The sequence below is a fragment of the Triplophysa dalaica genome, chromosome 18 (assembly GCF_015846415.1).
Source record: "Triplophysa dalaica isolate WHDGS20190420 chromosome 18, ASM1584641v1, whole genome shotgun sequence".
Taxonomy (NCBI): domain Eukaryota; kingdom Metazoa; phylum Chordata; class Actinopteri; order Cypriniformes; family Nemacheilidae; genus Triplophysa; species Triplophysa dalaica.
This window is the reverse complement of record NC_079559.1, coordinates 5,460,569-5,482,040: the sequence shown is the minus strand read 5'-3', so window position 1 is coordinate 5,482,040 and position 21,472 is coordinate 5,460,569. Positions and strand designations below refer to the sequence as shown.

The 21,472-nt window shown below is 40.2% G+C and overlaps 1 protein-coding gene across 2 annotated transcripts in view; it reads left to right on the top strand.

Moving 5' to 3' along the window:
* elavl4 (ELAV like neuron-specific RNA binding protein 4) overlaps window positions 1-21,472 on the top strand; it is a 73,040-nt gene that overhangs the window by 14,033 nt on the left and 37,535 nt on the right. For both annotated transcript variants that reach the window (XM_056772835.1, XM_056772834.1), the window contains exons 3-4: window positions 15,142-15,228; window positions 19,843-20,080. In XM_056772835.1, coding sequence (XP_056628813.1) covers window positions 15,142-15,228; window positions 19,843-20,080 — 325 coding nt within the window. The remainder of the gene's footprint in view (window positions 1-15,141; window positions 15,229-19,842; window positions 20,081-21,472) is intronic.

The window sequence follows — 21,472 nt, the reverse complement described above, 5'->3', positions numbered from 1 at the left end:
GTCTCGCGCTTAATTATTGATTCAGAGCGCGTGCAGCTGCGAACAACAGACAACGTGGAGTTGGCGGTGATACTTAGAGAAGAGAAAATGAAAGAGAAGAAATAATGCATTCGGTAAGATTATTTTACAAGACTGCCCTTCTCACCTGAACAAACAGCAACAGCATGTAGTGACTGTTGCCTAAAGTGGGGTTATTTTAAATCGAGGTGTTTGGAAAATAGCAAAAGGCGGAAATACTTTAAAAATAAGTATTTATAGGAAATGCTGCACGACATGTTCAAGAAATGGAAAACAAATGAGAGCGCAGCGCGCGCAAATTGTGTTTTACCTCGGTCGATTTCAAGCACTTTCCCCTCAGGTTAAAAATAGTAAATTAATCCCACCCATTATTCTAGCCATCAGTGGTACCGTTTCTTTTTGACACCTTACTCTTATAGCAAAAGCGTTTCGAGTGTACCTGTCTCCCACTCGCAACCGAAGGTCAAATTAGTTGTCAATCAGCCCTTAGTTTCCCCAAAGACGAACGCTCCCCCCCCACTGATTGACTCCCGCCTCGCCAAAGGCATCGCGCGCCACCCCCCGTCCGTCCCGCTCAGCCAATCAAATCTCACACAAGCCTGACACTGCGCTCCATAAATGGCGTGGAGGAAAAAGGGATGCTCGCACTACTAGCTCCATAGAGTCACTGAGGGAGCGCTCTTTTTTGTTTTTATTGTTTTATTTTAGATACTTTCCACCCTCACGACCATTCACATACGAAAAATTAAGCGCTCTTCGACGGCACCTTTACGTTTTCGACTCCGTCTCTCCATCCGTCAGCCGACCCGTCTCCATCCGTCTGTCCTTGGGTCCACGCGACACCTCCTTCAAGACTTTCTCCTTCAAGACTATCGGTTAAATTCTCACCGTTTATTTGAATAAAAGAACGAGCCTTTTCTTTTCTCCTGTTCACCCCAGGACACGAGAATGGTCATGGTGAGTAACGTGCTCTCATTTGAAGAATTGCACTGGGGTGAGAATCATTGCAACACATCGTTACGAGCAACCTTGGAATAATTCCTTCACCTCTCATAATATTACTATTATCATAAATCGCGCTGTATGTCGTTTTCTTATACGCACGGCACAATGAGTGATGATAATAATATGTGTTTATTGAAAGACTATTAAGGTGCGCATTTTGCGTAAAGGTGTGTGTGAATGTAAGTGTACCTACAGTGTGATTTCTCCACACCAACATTTTTAAAATAAGCAAAAACAATTGCCCATGTTTGCCAGTGACAAAAATGTCTTGGCTAATTTTAACTACGTAACTCTGAGATTTCACCATTTTTTACCATTTATTTTATTAACTGTAACTGTAACAATACAGATTTAACAATTTCAGGGCAGATTTTCAGCAAAGTTCATTTATGAAAGTGCCTTTGATGAAATCACGCCGATTATAGGTTTAGCTTTTGTAAACTTTTGGTTCCAGCAACAGAAACTAAATAGACTCTTTTATGACTCATGTGACATCCATCTATAAATGTATATAAAGACGTATTTGCAATGTAACTGCTTTAACATACTTTGTAATCAGTGCATGCTTTTAACTTGCATTAATTAGCAGAAATGTGCATGCACCCTATTACCATAATGCCTGTAGGTGCAATCACTCTGCGCTAACTCAAGCTGAGACCTCAGTAGCGATTGATTGCCTTTGCTGGTTCTGAAAGGGCTTCTGTTAGCCAAAATGCCTGTGCCTCCGTCTGCAAGGCTGCCAGAGCGAAAGTGTTAATTTTTCAGAGTAGAGCAGATGACGGACAGCCGAGGCAGCCAGTGAGGAAACCGAGGAGGAGGGGGCTATTCTGAGCTCACCAATGAGGAGGGGGCAGGGAGTGGGGCTGCAGCGTTCGGCTCATGCCGAAGCCCGTGCATTCACAAGCAGCCTCGCTCGGAAGAGGAATTCCCACTCTCTCTCCTGCTGGCCGCACGCTGCCTCGCCACCGCTGAGATAGATACAGAGACGAGAGACAGCTAGAGATCTCCAAGTGAGGAGACGTTAGCCAGGCTGTAGGCGAGAACTCTGCCCGCCGACTTACAAATGGAATGGAACGGGTTTAAGATGGTAAGGATGCTGCAGAGGTTTTGTGCAGACAGACGTGTGTGTGTGTTGCAAGTGTGTGTTTGCCCTTGCTGTGTCTTATTGCCTGCAGCTGCAGTGGCAGCATTGGAGTCTCTCTCTTTCACTCCCCTTTATGCTACTCCTCCCCTGTATCTTAGGATGAGAGGAGCTTTATTTGAGAACAAGGCTGTAGAGAGGAGAGAAGAGGAGATGAAAGGAGAAGAGAGGAGAGAAAGGACAGGTGTAGCAGGTTCTAAGATGCTGCGGTTTGAAACCATTTACATTGTAGAGGCAGTACAGAATCCTAATGCTCACCTTTTTGCTCTCGTTTTGACGTCTGCATCAAAATGAAACACCCGTTTGTGTCATGATTTATGTGATTTTTTTTTTGAAAATGATTTCATAAATGCTGTTTTTGATTTACAGTAATGTCAAGATTGTGCAATCGTGTTGTAGTGTGTATGTCAGATTGTAAGTTTGTAAATGAGAATGAGTGGGAGTGACCTCATGTGTGTACGTGTTCATAAGAATCTATTAGGCAGTGTGCGAGGGTGTGTTTCCATGCATAGTGTAGTTTGTGTTCAAGCATGTCTGGAGATGACTGGCTGTGTTTACCGATCCGCTATCGCTGTGATAGAGATAGGGCAGGCTGCACTGTGCATGCTGCGATGTGCATGTGTTGTGTAAGTGTATGTGTCCATTGTTGACTAAGGGCTCAGAAACTGCCTCCCCCGGCTGTCACCAGGCTAGTGGGAGACTGTGCCTGCCAGGAACCAATTCTCCCCGAGACAGAAACAGAGAGAGAGAGAGTAGCAAAACCTACAAACTGAACTTGGTAAGAAAAATCCTAGGCCTGTATTATTACATCACATAAAGGTGCAAGACAACATAATTGCAGTGTTTCGAATGGCAGAGGCAGATATATGTTTTTACAAACTTGCCGTGACTGTCGAATCCCAAATCTGAGCGGTTTGGATTCAAATGTGGGCAGCAGTATTCATTTTTCAGGCAAATGTTTGACTGTTTGTGTGTGGGCTTTAACATGCAATCAAAATGCTAATTGAAAAGGGCGATTCCCAACAGTGAATCCATGCTTTACCTTCTTGCTCCCTTTTTCTTGGTGCGTGCATGTGTGTAAGCGAGGTGGAAATACAGTTTTTGCGAGGTGGAAATACATTGGGGCATTGAGCGATCTTGTCCACAAGCAGAAAGAAAACAGTTCAAGTGAAAGAGAGAAGAAATAAGGTGTGGGAGGGAGGAAGTTAATGGGAAGTAGCTTCCATGTAGACCTATACATTACTCCACCTCCTCCGCAATGCTGACGTCCCGGCAATGCGCTCTCCAAATGGCCATTACGCAGAGATATGGCCACGTAGATCGAGCCTATCTGTACTTCTCTCCGCTCATTATTTACTCTCTTCTGCTTTCACGTCACATTGAATCCTACCCTCCACTTTCCTCTTCCTACTCTCTTCTCCTCCCTTCATCACCTCTAATTCCTGCTTCCTCTCTCCTTATATTGTCTTTCCTACCTCCCTACTCTGCTTTAGGGCTTTCTCCTTTGTTGTCTGACTCCAAGGTTGCATATCAATGCTAATAAGGCTAAAGCTGGACGGAATATTAAAAAGGGGTGGATGAGGGCGCAGGTGGACAACAGAGAGAGAGAGCGAGAGAAAAACAGAAGACGGGCTGCCGAGATGCTGAAATCTGGGCAGCAGGGGTGGGAAAAATGCCCCAGGATGTGTGATGGCTGGGTAGAAGAGTTTGCACCCCTCTCCACACAGCGTGTCTACACATGACAGCTATGTGTCAAAGTGGGCCACTTGATTTTCCTAGGAGTCAAGAGAGTTGGGAAGAAAAGAGAGAGAGGCTCAGGTTGCGTCCCTCTGGCGGCATAGACTCAGGCCTCTGTGAGCGTGAGTGTCACTGCACCCCATCTCTCACAGTTCCACTGCAGGAGAACAGCAGCATCCATCTGACAGCCTGCCTCTGCATGCTTTTTCAACAAGCCCTCAGACGGTGGCGCCGTAGAGCCTGTGAGTTTGAAACATGGGCAGGTTTCAGTTTTACTATTTTAGGCACATCGTTCTCAGATAAGCATGATAGCCAATTTTAGTGTTGTGTTTCTATATAAAGACATTTTAACTTTGTTATTGAAATGTATATCGTTATGACTGAAAGGTTGGAGGACATTTTCTATGTTGATGAAACATCATTCAGCTTAGACCAACTTGGGCCAACTTTCTAAATTGTGATTTGTGGTGCAAATCAAGTTACTTCATATAACTACAGGAAATTACTATATAGTAAATTGAATTGAGATTTCTGGATTAATCTTGATTTTCAGTCTTATAATAGCAGTCCTTAACAAAACACATTTCTCAACTCTGTAGACTGAACGTTAGAAGACACACTAAATGACTGACATGACATCAGATACTATGGGACACAAGAAATATACACAATGGCCTGTGAAGGAAAGCCAGATGATGATCCTACAGTATGAAATTATTTCTACAAAATAGAATGAACATAAGATATACAACCGCTTAAAACCGGATTCTCAGGATTTATTTCCTGTCTTTCATAAATACACCAAATAGTTTAACATTAGCCTTTACTGTAGTCTGAAAAGTGGCATTTGGCTTTGGCTGTAATTCAAAGTCTTTATGCTCTCGTTGCGTTTTTCGACTTGAGGTTGTTGAAAGAGTAAACAGCAGTCTGTAATCTATTTGCTATGCTCTTCATTCCGATTTGAAAAAGTATCCTGATACATAATTGTTTTCAATGGCTCTGACAGATTTAGAGCACAAATGTAACCTCCGAATGTAATTACTGAATGAGTCTCACTCTGCCAACTGATTAGAGCAAATGCCTTGAGAGTTACTGAGGTAACTGAACATCCAGCTCTAGGGGGGATAGAGCACATGACAGGTGAAGGCAGTATGCGCTTATTAGACGCGTCTCACATTCAGACTTAAATAACTCCGAGAAGATTTCAGCAGCTAATGTGAGCTTTCATCACATTCTATATTTGCGATCACATCACTTTAAGGAGACTTTTACCTTTAAGGAGTCTTAATAGGAACAGCAAGAAGGAACCTACACATTTTTTTATGTAAATATTGATCTTGCATGGATTAAAATTGATCTGAGAAATGTTCAGATACAAATGACATACAATATCTAGATTACCCATGCTGTACAATATATAGCTAGAAGGCTTTTTTAAATCTGCCTGAAAAAAACGGTCTATAGGCATCTGACTTGTCTTCTGTAGCAATTCAAGATCATAACCGCCACAAATTGTGCTCAGATTTGCCAAGATACCAAAATATGCAAGCAATGTGACATATTTAAATATGTACTAAACCATTTCCAACAATCTTTCTAGATTAAATCATCCGATGTCTACGCTGTTAACAATTTTACAGCTTGCACTGCATTTCATTAATTTGTTTCTTAAAATATTTAAGTATAGTATATAAGTATAACAAAATAAAGATTCAAATTTGTCATCCTAAACATAACTGAGATCTCCAATAAATCTCCTGGGTTTAGCAACATGTGAGCAATAAAATTGTAAGTAAAGTTAAAAATCCTTCAAAAAAATTTCACTTTAAAAATGTTGTACTTCTGCTTCATGTAAAAAAAGGCTTAGCTATGATTAAGTAATATGTTTTGAAGAATTATGCTTTTGCAATGATATACGTTTGCTATGAAGTAAGGCCTTTTTTATTGTGTCAAAGCTAAATATACATGAATGCCAACAAAACGGTTGAGTAAAATTTTAATAGGTGTCCACAGTGATTTCTCGGTTTGATTCATCATCATTTTCCTTGAAGAAAGCTAAGGAGAGATCTCGAAGGAGTGAGCTGTTCAGGGAGCAGCCTTCACGAGCGCAAGCATAATAATTCCTCTGGCGCAAATTCAAAGTGCCGCTCACAGACAGAAGATAATCAGACGAATATACACACAGCACACACAACACGATGCTCCAGCACACTGACAGATGGATCTTCAGAGACACGTTCTGTATATATATATATATATATACCATGCTTGCCAGAAACAACATTGAAAATAGTGATGGTTTAAGAGTTGACCAGGTGAAATAAGAAAATGCAGATTTCTCTCTTTTTCCCCATTTCTTCTAAGCTGGCTCTCATCCCCTATCATTTAAGTTGTCGACTTCTCTCATTCTCCATCCCCTAATTCTTTGTTTCATTCCTTTTCCTCTCTCCCCCTCCCTTCCTCTTTCTATTTTTCTCTCCGCCTGTGTGTTTTGGTATTCATACAGACGTTTGGATTTGAGTGGCATGTTCTCCCGAGACTGTGCACAAACTGCACATTTCTCTGATCTACATTTTGCACCCCAGGAAAAGACAGCAGCAGCCGGCGAGTCTTTGCTCCTGCTATTGCAGAAACAGTTTCTTTTTCTCTCCTGCCCATTAGCCAATTAACTGACCCGCCTCCTGCGACGCTAAAGGACGTTTCAAGGTCCCTCTCACTACGGAGACTTGCCTCACGCTGAAATATAAACCTTTAAAACTGAAACCTTTGAGACTAAAATGATTGGTGCATTTAAAACATTATATAATGTGGTTTAATGTTGGTAGGATTTTCAAAAACACACCCGCAGATGGATGCTATTTGTGTCTTTTGCTTTGTTGAGAAGAAGGAAAAATGAAAAGAAGAAATAAGATAAGATAGAGAACACAGGTTAATGTCAAAGACAGTTCCGCTCTCTGAATATCAGTGCACAAAGGTCAGAGGTCAGAGAAGGGAAGGGTTACTGAGTTTGCAAATCACGGCAGCCCCCGCAATATAACCCGATGGAGAAAGGGTAAGTGGGGTGGCCTGCAAAAACCATCTTCCCCACCACAGTAACCATAGATACAGCCGTTGGCATTTCATGAGGGGATTGCTTTGCGTGAAATCTTGCCCCTGTAGATGCGCTCTGGTTGTGGATATTGTTATCTCGCTGTCAAGAGGAGTTAGGGTGATAAGAGGTGAGAGCAGACCTTTAGCAGAAGTTGCTGTTTCGTCCAGGAGCAAATGTCTTCCCTTATACAAACAGACGAAGCCGAGCATTTATTCAATTAAGCCTACATCAGCCTTCAATCAGTTAGCAAAAGCACGTCTGGCAAACCCTGCTACATATTTCAGGCACGAAGAGATCGCTTACAATTATCAAAAGCTCCAAAGAAGTATTCGCACACATTAGGCACAATCATGAGTGAACCCTCGTTCATTTGATTTCTTTGAGGATAACTATATATTTTCTGGAACATTCTATATGAGCATAGATGACCCCCTGTGGGCATTTTCAATTACACTGTACCACAGCATTTGAAGATTAATCTGCTCTTTTGGATGCACATCACATTTGCTGCTTTCGTTTATATTCTGCAGAGGTTTCATCTAACCAGCTGCAGGACTACATGAAGTCCCCGTCTCCCTAGCTGCTGCACACATCTTGATTTCATGTCCCTAGAAATGAAGACACAGATGTGTTGACACAGCTTTGAGGTCAATGCTGATTTGCAAAACGAGATGACGGCGAAGTTTATCACTTTACTAAATAAGATGACGGCGAAGTTTATCACTTTACTATATAACCAAACAGTTGCAAAATTATTTATTTTTCAAAACATTTTTGAAGTATGTTTGTATGAGCAAAAAGGCTCTCTAAAAAAAGACACTAGATTGCATTTATTTTACATCTTTGTCTCTGAGATTGGTGCTATTTGTTTTCCATCTGTGCTAGTTAGTTATTCAGTCAGTCTTCCATCAGTTACCTCAGCATTCTCTTATTAAAGCCGATACTGTGGGGATTCTGTTTTGCAGCTACTTATGAGTTCAAGTGCAGATGTTAATAAATGCACTGACTTCACACAATGGGATGTTTTTCTTCCAGCTGTGGACATCATATCTTTAATAGAATGGTGGCCTTGTGAAGAAGGATGTGCGCGAGGTTAGATGTCGGTTGTTTTGTTAGGTCAATGCCAGGGATGCACTGATAAATACATTTTGATAGTCAATATTATTTTTGTTATAAGTAATAAAGTAAATCAATATTGTAAATCAATATAGTTTTTGGGGAGTCTTAAAATAGCAGTGTTTACAATAAAGCTTTAATATTATACTTTACATGCTTTAAATCAGTCAAATCCAAACATTATGATGCACAGAAGAATAGAATTTTCAATTTAAAGAAAAATGATATATGGATGAAATATCAGCTAATATTAAAAAATATTAATACTAAATTATATTATATTCACATTATTAAAAGCACTTTTTAATAGGTTTTATTGGTTTGGTATTTGCAAAAGCCAGTATTCAACACAATGGGTGACTAATGATAATGATTTGTCACAACAAAATAAAAATCATGACATATGGAGATACAAGGTTTCAGTTGAACAGCAGCGATATTTAAAATATTTAAAATTATTCGTTCTTCTCTGTATCAAAGTGGTCATTGATATACAGTGCATCCCTATATAAAGGATTGTATTTCATATCTTTAATCTGGCTGTTTGTTGGTGCAAAGAAAGCGATATTGGTGAAGAAAAAAAACAAGCATGGATGGTAGAGAAAACCAAAAGACAACTGGGGAAGGAGAAGGAAGGCACTGTGTGCAGCGTTAGCGTTGGTAGATAAAATAGGGAAAGAAGGTGTTTTGGGGAAAAGGGAGCTCTGAAGGAGAGCAGGGATCTGTGAGAAAGCAGCTGCAGGAAGATGAGGAGGCTGAGATTGGATTAACCAGAGCTCATGTGTGTGGAGCGTTAGAGAGACTGAAAGAAAGCTCAGTGTGTTTATGTGTGTACAGAAGCCCACCTCATCTTCTCAAGAACATGAGACTGTAGTTAGCTGTCTCCCTTTGCCTCCCCTCACACACAAACAAACACACACACACATCTACTTTCAGGCTATTCGTACAGCTTTTAATGTTTCTCTATAATGAGCAAATACGGCATGACAAGCTCAAACAGAGAAAATAATTAAAAGACAAATCTATATTGTAAGGTCTTTTACTGGGTTTCACACTCCCCATAATGCAACACATTCATCCTCATTTTACCAGCTCTCCAAACTCACTACAATACTCACCAAGGACTCCCAAGTGCAGCTTTAAAACTCATCTATATGGTCTCAGTGTGATTTGTTATCAGACGTAAAGAAGCTTGTTAGCTACAGAGGTACAGGGGTGCGCAGTATGCATAGTTTTCAGGGCGGGGAGGAACAAGCTTGCGTTTCCTCTCTGTGCCTAGCACAGGTGCGGCACTATTCTGCCACCTGCCAGCTACCCACAGCCATGTCAACGCCCCACCTGGAGCTGACACAGCCTGGCATACTGCATGCAGAGAGTAAAGGAAACCACATACTCACACTAGAGAGAGAGACTGCACATGAAAACATAAACCCGGTGTAAAGTGCACGAGTGAGGTTGCTGGTCTCAGCTGGTTGGTTTGGTGGTTTTTCATGGGTACGTTTTTAACCAACTAAATAGCTGAAAGACCAGCAAAACCAGCAAAACATCTCAGGCTTGCTTGAGTTATTGCCATATTACTCGCACAACCTTGAGAGAGGAGCGTACTCCACATGCACCTTGTAGCGCAAAGCTGCCAGCATGCAGCCACTGCAAGGTCACCTTTATTTTAATGCAGATAATTCCCTTAATGGGGGGTGGAAGTAGTAAAATGTCTATAATATGTATGTAGAGGTTAGGGAGTGAGAGAGAGAGAGAGAAAGAGAGGGAGAGCAGAAGGGTATATGAAAGAGAAAGAGTGTGTGGGGTTGGGCAGTGAATCTCTGAGCCTGTCACTGACAATCAGCTTAAGGTCTACAGTTAGCTGACAGACAAGGACAGTATACGCCTCCACCCGGAGAACTCCGCCGTCTCGCCATACGTTTAAACTGCGTTTCGTAATACAGATCTGAACGATTTTAAAGACACATCCACAAATTGGTCTCACAACATATCTGTTTTGATATAGCACAACAGACTTGCATACGATAATGAATGAATGATCGAGGCATTTAAGGCCTTTCTACAGCGAAAGCAGTGCTTGTCTATATAGAAGCTAGGACAGGGATGGCCGACGGCTGGAACATATCATCAGTGACACGCCACTGGATGTGTGTGCACGCGTAAAGATAGGCCCCGGAGGCTGCTTATTCCATACTGCCCGGAGGAGGCGAGTCCTGTGGGCTGTTGGAACAGGCAACGCGCCAAACTCTCTCAAATTTCCATCAGGAGCCGGAGGATAGCGCTGGTCACTGGAGCCACACAAATTCAAGTGTCATCCCTGAATCAAGACGCTCACCAATTTTCTGCTCGCCTTGGCAGTGAGCTGGGCTGCTACCAGCGGCTAACGGAGCCAGAGGTCCCTCGACAGCTCCGACCAGATAGCGGATTGCCCATAATGCACACGTACATCCAACGTTATTATCTTGACCGCAGGATAAAATTCACGTATTACGTAACGTTCCAGTACCTTCATCAGCACGAGGCACAAATGAAAACATTGTGTGCACAGCGGTTCATCAGGACTGCGTTTAAGCTCTTTGCCTTTATTTGAAAACTCAGCTGAACCCTCACCAACACATTAGCCGCACTGTCATGTTGGGCGCTAATTCGTCTCCACAGAAGATCTGCGAGAGAGGTTAATTTAAGGCCAAGGAGATCCCACGCAATGAGAGAAAATACAGCCATTCATCTAGAGAGAGAGATCGAGAGAGGAACGGCAAAGGAGTTATGATGGATAGAGAGAGAGAGACAGACAGAGAAAGAGAGTGGGGTCAGTTGATGAGGTCAGTGGTGTGAGATTTGAACAGAGAGGGAAGGGAGAGACGCAGGTGTTCCACCAGACCCAGGAAAAACACGCCGCTTGTCACCGATCTTGCAGTTCTCAACATGCATCCTTCCCTCTCCGGACCTTCATCTTTTCCAGTCATTTCATTTCTTCTCCCATTTCTTTTAACCCTTACATGATTTTTACATGGAATTAACATCTGAACTTTTTACTGTGGCAATACGTATCCTGCCTTTCCACACCAAATGTTTTGTATTAATTAAATTCTCTGATAATGGTTTCCAGCTATTAAACTCTCAGACAATCAATCATTACTCCATCATTCAGTCATTTTAGTGAGAAAATTGATTTTTTTTTTTCAAAAGCTAAAATGATTTCAATTTATGTAGTTACTGTACCGTATAAAAAGCTGCATAGTTTGCCACAAAATACAGTAATTGTAAGTCAATAGTAAAGGTGCAGTGAACTATTTGTACACCCGAAAGAAATTAATAGAACATTTGAAAAAATGCTAAATTGACTGCAAATGGATATTTCAGTTCTATCAGTAGCTTTATAAAAGCTGTTTCATTCTAACTTCCCTAGTGAAAAATGAATATACTAAAATGTATTTGAAATACATTTATTTCATGCTAAGTACACTGCATCCATTTAAATCTTATGTCCGTAATGAAAATACACCACTATTGTATTTGTGGTATACTAAATTGATATACTTAAAGTCTGCTAAATTGAAACACCAAGTAAGCTTCAGGTACACTTTGAAAACATTGAAAGATTGATGTTTTTCAATAAAAATCATAAAATCCTTATCAAAAGTGACATTTTTATTTAAACACAGGCTTAATATGAATAAATGTGCATTGTGTATAAATAGTACTCCAAATAAAGTTTAATGATAATTTGATATCAGTAAGTCATGTCAGTTAATGTGTTAATACAACTAAACTATACTTAGTATAAAATAAATGGATTTCAATAGGGTGCTCATATTATTTTAATATTGCCCCTATCACTGGACACTTTCGCCCTTATGTTTTATGCTTGACTGTAAATACAAGAAATACATTTATTTTGCATAATGCAAAAAGATGACCAAGGTGACTGTTCTATTGGGCAGCACAACAAAAGCAAACATAAAGTACACATAAAGTGATCATTAACTGCTCACACCTCAGAGACCTGCAAAACGGCTTTCAGCATCCAGTTGTTTATATTTCTGCACTGACCTGCATTCAACCTCATCTATTACTGTACAGAGCTGGCATTATTTAGTCACCCTTCCTCACCCCAGGAAGCGAATCCCGCCTTTGAACGGCAAAAGGTCACAGAGATTCCTCAGAGATATTCATTGGACTCTCAGACAGGAGCATGGAACCCATCTCTGCGAAACAGACATAGAGACAGAACATGAGCCGTGGGCCAAATGAACAGAAGCCATCGTTGCTGATTTAATGAAGTTCACTGTAATGCAATCAGGGTGTGGTCCTCTGCTACCCGCTACCATCCTGGCTGAGCCAGACCCATCATCAACACCCAGGGGAAAGATGCGGAGAACCATCTTTTATCGATCCTGTGCAACATAAGACCGGACTTCATATAGAGAGAGAAGAGGAAAATGTGTCAAGCAAAAGTTAAATGAAAAATTGCTTTTATACCGAGGCATTTATTATTCCAAGTCCCTCAGAGGGAGAGTCAGAGAGGTACTCAATGCGAAAAAGCAAGGGAGGGTGGAGAAGAAAAAATCTATTTGGTAAAGTAGATGCCGATCGATGGTGATGGAGCGAAGCAGTCTCGGCGCATGCCGTCCCACATTACTGCCCTGATTGATCTGCAGGAGTGGCAGCATGACCCCGGGGCTCTGGAGGAGGTGTCCCACAGAGGAGGAGAGCCTACGCAAAACACGGAAGAGAAAAATAAAAATCAATACACACAGAGAACTTTACTGACCTGACGTTAAGATACAAGAAATGTATGAAGCTGCGTACCTGAATGAGTTCTGACAGCTCACATCCCCTCTGGCAGTTCAGTGCACCAGAGGTTTGGAGTCTCGGGCTAATGCAGCGACCTCTGTGAACGTTTAGGAGAATTGTACCCACCGCCTGGAGCTTCTGTTAACTCGAAATTTGTTATTTATCAAACAGAGAATTATTTTAAGGGATTTAGTCCAAGGCTATTTACTAGACTCCTGCTGTTTCTTTAAAGCAGTAAAAAATGAATGAAGGAAAGGTTATTCTCCGGCTATACGTACCTGTGGTATAAATAAACAAAACAATTTGAGATATCGCATCTCAAGATAAAATATATGTTCTGTATGTTCCTTGATCTTGTTTAACATACAGTATGTACATATAAATACAAACATACATATAGGATGTTGAGGGTGACCTCCATTTTGTGGCTGGCACTCTCAAATTTAACAGCCTCTCTGTGATGCCAATTACATGCAGTGAAGATGTGTGATACGGTTGTTCGAGATGCCAACGTGTGATTCAGTTTGGTTCGGGATGGGGTGAAGTAGAGGTTGTTTTTCTGAGAACGCTCTACCTGTTATGAAGTGGCAGATTTATTCCATGTTACATTTGCAAAACAGAGAAGCGTGGGAGATTTTGTTTTATAATATGGCGGTGACAACTGTGTTTTTCTACAATGGCCACTGTTGTTATGTATGATGGAGTCATGTATGAGATGTTTCTTATATCATTACTGTTTTTCATAACTATTTTAATGCATGTGTACATAACCATCATAAAGGGAGTTTCATCAGCAACATTTTGAACTTCACCATTTTGTGTGTGGGGGGAGAGAGAAAGTAAATGTATGTATTGATATAATTTTATCAAGAGAAAAGCTAGAAAATATCAATTAGCTTATGACTATATGCGTCTGGCTTAAATGATAAGGATCTAAAGGAACATGTTAATTTTACTTACATGTTTGTTTATGTTGTTTAATTGTGACAAACAATAGCACTTGTTGTTTTGTAAACAAATGGGAAATAGAAAGCATGGAAGAAAGAGAAAATGGCATAGAACAAAAGCTATTTTCTCCAGTGTCTTCCACATTTGATTCCTGTGAGCTTGGAGAAAAGGTCAGTGAAAACAGAAGATGAATTAATTTATAGTCTGTCCTCTCCCTTCTGTCGCCTGCGGACATTGATCTGTCCTCTGTAACCAGAGTAACAGCGAGCATTTTCTAAACCTTACTGTGAATGATTCACCCAAAAATCTGATGCATTAGTTGGCTGTGTCATCTCGGTTCTCATTTTGAACGATTCAGCATGTGGACTGGTACATGGAGATGTTGTTTCACTAGAGAAAGAATACACATGAAAATCAAGTTTAGAGCAAAATGTACACTGATGTTTCATCACTAGAACAATAAAAGTGTGATGTTACACCCTGCGGTCCTCACTATAACTAAAACCAAGGTGGCACATGAGATTAAAACATGGAACAAAATTTGAGATAACACTACCCCAAGAGCTGTCAGCAATTCACCTGCACGCTCCATCCCTCTCTCCTCTCTTTCCTCTGCTGACAGCCTATTTTTTGCTAAATCCAGACACCTGGGCGCTTACATGAACGTTTCAAAGATCTACAGAGGACATAGAGCCATTGCCGCCCTCCCCTGTCTGATCAGAAGTGTCTCCTCCATCATGTAGCGCTAGATGCCTCCTATTACACCCCTCCTCTTTTCCATCCATCCAACGAAAAGGTCACGGTTAGAGTCTTCCTTTTTTCCTAAATTGGCTGTTTTCGCTGTTAGCTTCATGGCTCAAGCTGTGATTGCGGCAGCCTCGGTGTTGGTCCTCTAAGGTCTTGTTTACAAAGCTGGATTTTTCGGAAAAACCCATGATATTAAATCTGCAGTCGAAAGCTTGCACTTTTTTTCACGACTTGCAGTTTCTCTATTACTCTACAAAAATTAGTTCAGGTTTTTTCTACGGTCTGGAGCCAGAGAAATACCCCGATTTCGTTAGCGAATGCAATTTTTCTATTGCATCCGGATGCACCTACAGGGCCAATTTCCACAATGTGATGCCTTAGCATAAATAAAACTAAGTACATCTGAAATTGTTTTCTGAACTGTGTCATTCCAAATCAAAGCCACCTGTGGGTTTTAGTGTGCCTGGAGACCGTCAGGTGTGTTTGCTTGGTATGGAGAAAAATGGCATGTTTCAATATTGACCCTGCTCCCCTCCCGTAGGGATCGACAGAGACTCAGTGGCGTCAGGCAGACCTGCCGCAGCTCCAGGGCTGGGCCGAGAAGGGACTGCTGACACAGCCAAAGATGGTAAGGAGACTGCTGCCGATTAACCGCCATTTTTACCCCCATAAATAATTTAGGATGTTACTGCTATGAGAGACAGGTTGTGTGCAGGTGTACATAAGGCCTAGTATATCTTGGATAATAGAATGATGTTTTAAATAGAATGTATTAATATTGGATTGTTGTTGTTATTATTATTATTGGGAGAATTGATGATGTATGTTACCTGTTATGGATGGATGTTGTATTGTCAATATGTATAATGTCTGTGCATCCTTTAAATGTCTTGTATTTGTTAAACTATAGCATATATGCATAATAACTGTGCAAATTAAAAGTTATTTATAGCTATTTACTAACAAGAAAGATTGTAAAACATTAATTTTGCATATGGTTTGCATGGCGTTGACAAAGCATTTAGATCTCCACACAGTAAATCTTCTTTAAGATTATTACCAGTGTTGTTTTCTTCCAGATTTAGCTGTCAAGGGGGCATATAAATATGAGCAGACACCTATAGGAGAAAGAACTAGCATTAGAAGGCCGCGGTAATGACTGGAGAGCATTACCAGTAAAAACACACATCAGAATAGAAGCCTGACATTTCATCATCTTAGCTAATAAGGCCATTAAAGTGCCGTGTTGAAATGGCAGGTATCTGCGACACACACACACACATCGTAACGCATCTTTCTCCAGCGCTGCGAACTCACACCTCTGGCTCTGCGTGACTCAGGGACATCGGACTGGTTGAACCTGTATTTTTATCTCCGTTCTGACATCCTCTAAGGCACTTATGTAAGACAGAGTGGCAGAGGCGCTATCTTCCGGCATCCGCACACACATACAGAAACATGCTCGCAGGCCGAGTCGAACAGAGCAGCGCTCAGAAACAGTCGACATATCTGCCATTGCATTTGAAAAAATAAAGGAGCGTAATCTGGGGGTAGTGTTCAGTTGAATAAAAGGAAAGATGATGATCTGTCCTCCAGCTGACACCGAAGCTTTCGTGATGGCTTAGCCTGTCTGCTCGCCTTGCCTGTCTGTCTGTCTAACTGTCTCCCTGCTTACTTCAGCTAAAGCACAAGCAGATAGAACAGGCTAAGATCTGCTTAAGCTAGCACCCGAACCAGAGATTTTTGGTGTTTATAGCTTACTAATGCTGTTAAAAGTGCTGTTAGCATTTTAGTTTTTACTAATACCATGCACAACATGTCCCTACTACACTCCTAAAAGTAAAGGTTTCTAATGGGTTCTTTGTCAGGCTGTTTAACATTTAATATCCACAGAACATTTCTGTTGGACGAAAGGATTTTTATAGATGAAAATGATTTTACAGACTATTAAAAGTTAAGAATGAAATGGCTGCAAGGTTGTTTGGGGAACCGAAAATGTTTTTACTTTGGCATCGCTGCAGAGAACTTTTTTTACATTTATTTTTAAGATTGTTCCTGAAAGATACTGTGACATTGAAAATGTCCTATTAAATCACACCTGTCTATATGACAGCCCTGGGCTTTATATACAGCAAAAAAAAACGCCCACCTTTTTAGCCAATCAGAAAACACTGTCTTTTTGTGGGTTTATGGAAAAAGCAGGCTGTCTAATTTGGTGGTTAAGTTAAAGCAACATTGCAGAAATCACTGCACCTGTCAAAGAGAAGATGGTCACAATAATGAAAAGAATATTCTTTATGTGACCCAGTCTGTAAAAACCAGGCTAATGTCTGAAAATCTCATTTTGAGATAACTATCAAAGTTTGATTTCAAGCAATAATTTCACTATGATTTCAATATTAAAGACATTAAGGTTATATTTTTACAGAATGCACTTTTTATTATGTAGGATGATTTTAAAGAAAACTGTAAATCACAAAAAAAAGACTTTAGCTGAATTCACATATTGTAACAGCAAAACATCTTATAAATTTTACTGATAGGTAATTTAATAGCATACCACTCTGTCAGTGACTATATCAGGAACTAACTGCATGTGCTCAAAAATAGTTGAAATATTTCGTACATGGTTAAAACAATTTCAGCCTTAAGACCCTCAAGGTTGAGCTGTATTGTGTAAATAGCCCCAATTGAGGGGTTAGCAGGACCAGATCAGAATGGCCTTCTGTCTGATAACCTATCTTCTAATAATTCATAGCAATTGTGCTTACTGGGTGTTTATTCATTTCTTATTTTTTTTAATTCACTTTTTTTTTAATCTTGTTTTATCTACAAGTAAACTAAAAAAACTATACTGACTGCTATACTGACCCTTGTCAGCTTCTTAGACAAAAATACTGCATATGCAAACAAACAACTGTCCCTGTCAGTATGACAACAAGAATAGTTCAAGTACAGGAAAATAATAAGGCAGCATTTAAGTGCAAGGGAAGGTTTTGGAAAGGAAGGGCAGGTCTTTAATTGGCCATCGAAAACACAACATGTCCCTGAAATCAGAAGGAAAGATGTCCACTTTCATCCGTTTCTTTTTTTAGAATAATCAAAGGTGAATATTTCTTTACATAAAAAATTTCCTGATAGAAACGATGCACAGCGAGAACAGATAATAGGCTTAATAAGTTCTCTGCACACACAGGAAATCAAACGCAAGTAAACATTGAAAAACACACACACACCAATCAAGACATGCTGCGGCGATGGCTATTTTGTCCCTTTGTGCTGCTTTATGCCTCTTTGCTGCAGAGAGGCACTGCACAGGATCCATGCATATGCCATTTACATGCATATCCTGAGAGCTTTGCAGATGGGCCTCATATGGGCTACAGGGCTGGCAGCTTTTGTCTTAGTCAGATGGGGAATGCGAACATATACAAAGACTAAAAATGGAGGCAAATAAATTGATCCACAAACTGATTCTCGAAAGGGAATCTGCATTGCCTGCATTTATGCCTTTTAACTTTAGAAGGGTGCCATTGCTGTAGTAGCCAGTGAATCTATCATAGCTGATATCTGGCATGAATCTATTTTATTAATTAGGAAATAGTCAGATATTTTAGATACAAACCTGTTCTGTTTTGGTGGCATCAACTGAAAGCCAAAATAATGATTAAAACAGAAAAATGCAACATTAAGAAAGGAAAACAGAAAACTGATTTTATGCTAAATTTAAAGACACAGTTCGAACGGGGTAAGAACACAAACAGTTAGAACAGAGAAACATTGCAATTTAAAATGTTTAGATGGCTTAGACGGATATTTTTGTTCATACAGTACAGCAATACAACTAAATTGTCTTTTTCATCTTTTTTATTGTAATACATTGCACAATAATGTTTCTAAAAAAACGCAGAGAGTGCAAACAATAGCACGGTGACAGAAGAAAATGTTAACCTTTCTAAATATGCCCACAACGATAAAAGAGAATCGAACTTCAGAGTGCAGATGAGGAGTATTTTTTTAAATAGCTAAAAATAAGCACCAGCTGAATTTCAGCTTAGATCTGTTTTTTTCTTCACCCATCTCCATTATTTCACACTCTTGAATCTATCAGCAGGAAACATTAGGGCTTTGGCTTCATTTTCATTGCACATCTTGATCTAAATTACACCAAATCTGGTCCGAGAGGAAGAAAAGATCATGAATTAATGTAGTTGACTTACAAAGATCCAGCTGTAACAGTCAGGGTCACGCTTGCTGTTTTAACCATCTTTATTTACACTTTAATTGTTTCCCAATTACATAATGTAAAAACAGCACAGAGTCCTTGATTGTGGGTAGTAAATACGGCTCATTTAAGCGCACACAACGCCTGTTTAATGAAATCACCTATCACGATGTAGCACGATGATGTTGTCTTTAGAATTTGGAGTGGCCGTCCAGACTGTCCGAGAAGGTCAGATTCATGCGTTATAAAAGGTGTTAAAGCTAAAGCGAACATGCTCCTCTGACTGACGTAACATTTCATGTAGTGCTGCTTTTAAGGCATGTCACCGTAAAGATTTGCCCACCCCCCACGTACGCACATCTCCAACTTCTTGACAATCAGAATATGACACGATTCGAGATGTCAACCAACCCCCTCAAACAGAGTCGAGCAACAAAATTAAACACACATGCGTGCGCACAAACATTCTTTATGCAAATGGCTGAATACATTTAGCTGCAGTGTGGAATCGTCTTGAAATAAAAAGTTTGAGGCTGAAAGCAGCACAGTCTAGGGCCCTTCTCTGTTCCGTCTTCCCCAGGGCCAGCGCACTACTCTTCAAACATCCGCTCTTAAAAGCGTACGGCTAAACCGGTGGCAAACGCTGTTTGCCATGACAGTCGCTCTATGCTGAAGGGCTCACGTTGTTACCCTGTCAAGTTAAGCAAACCATCAAAATGCACAGCCAATCTAAAAAATATCAGCGATAGAGTGAGGAGGAGGTGAGGGCGGTGGGGTGGGAAGAAAGCTACTGAAAGTCTAGAGATGCATAAACAGTTTCCTGTAAGTGTGTCATGCATTGTATTATTTAGATTCGGTGAGCTTTTCCCGGTTAAAAGATGTCGCAATCTCAGTCGTGTATGACAGATTATACCATTAATTCCACAAATTTTATATAATTGCAAATATTAAATCAGATAACCTGTTGTAAGAAAACGATGCTATGTCTCGTCCTTCACCCGTCCGTTCTATCCGCAGATAATCAGCAACATGGAGCCTCAGGTGACGAACGGGCCGAACTCCGCCACAGCCAACGGTCCCTCCAGCAACAGTCGCAGCTGCCCCTCGCCCATGCAGACTGGCTCTAATGACGACAGCAAGACTAACCTCATCGTCAATTACTTGCCTCAGAACATGACCCAGGAGGAGTTCCGAAGCCTCTTTGGCAGCATCGGCGAGATCGAGTCTTGCAAGCTGGTTCGAGACAAAATCACAGGTACTAACAAAGAGGGAAAATTCAAAAGGGCAAAATGTTAGGATGGAGAAATGCATGTGGAGACAGTAGAGAGCTACTCTGCTTGAAAAAAGCTTGAAATAGATTATATTGGTTTGATGGTTTTGGACAAAAACAAAAGGTTGGAAAGAGTTTTTAGATGGATTTGGATATTATGGGTTAAAAGTGACTAATAAAAAGTGCTCAAATAAGTCACTTATTTCTACATTTTACACTCCATAAGGGAAAGAAAAATAAAATTTAAATATATACATTATTATATCATTGAAAAATTGTAATTGCTCATACCTCATACATATATTTACATTACTTAATTTAACAAACACTCACTTACAAATGAGAGAGCATTTAATAGTTTGTCATACTTTAAATTATGTAAGTTATTTAAGTTATGTTTTATCATACTTTTATTAATATTTAAATTACCTTATTTTTAAGCAATTTTATCATATGCTTTTGGCATTTTATTATTTATTTATAGTTTATTATATAGTTTATTTATGTTTATCTCATTTGTAAGTCACTTTGGATAAAAGGTCTACTAAATGACTAAATGTAAATGTAGTTTGTTTTTCAAATAATATTTAGGCCAATATTTTGTTTGATTTCAATTAATAGAAATATTTTAATAGTTTCTTGTTTTAGTAAACTATAATAACCCTGCTGCATACATTAAAATCATCCCAGTCACTTGGTTGGATCTGTTGAACATCGTTGTATCACGTCACACAGCAATACCAGGGCTACTCTGTAAACACTATATTTGTTTTCAGAGCCCAAAGGAAAAAATTAAGTGAAACACAGAGAGACCCAGAGGTGTTTAAGGCAGCACTCCCCTGCTAATCAGACTTCTAATCCCACCGTAGTGACTATGTGGGTGGTAAGCAGATGGATAGGGGAGGCTGCTCAGAGATAATGCCAGATAATGGCCTCCATTTTATATCCTACTTAGTGACACTTCGCTCTGGATAATCTCATTAAAAAAGGGCCAGGCCTAAAGCCACTGGTTTTTAGACAAAAGGAAGGAAAGAGGGAGTGAGAGAGGAAGAGCGAGTGTGAGAGTCTCTTGGCTCATGACCACAGTATTTGTAGGATTTCATTGCCAAGCAGTCAGATGGTCGGGCAAGAAAATCGTCATTAGAAACGTCGTCATGAGATTTATCACATGCTCCTTTTGCAGTCTCTATGTTTACATGTGGGAGATTCACCAAAGTCTTCGGACTACATCACATACACCGAATAAAAACGTGTTTTATTAAAATGCTAGCTGTCGAATACGATAAGTTTGAGGAAAATAAGATGCCTTGATTTGTGAACTTGATTCATAAACTGCTCTTCCCCATACAGCTTTCTCTGCACTGACCTCCCAGGGGT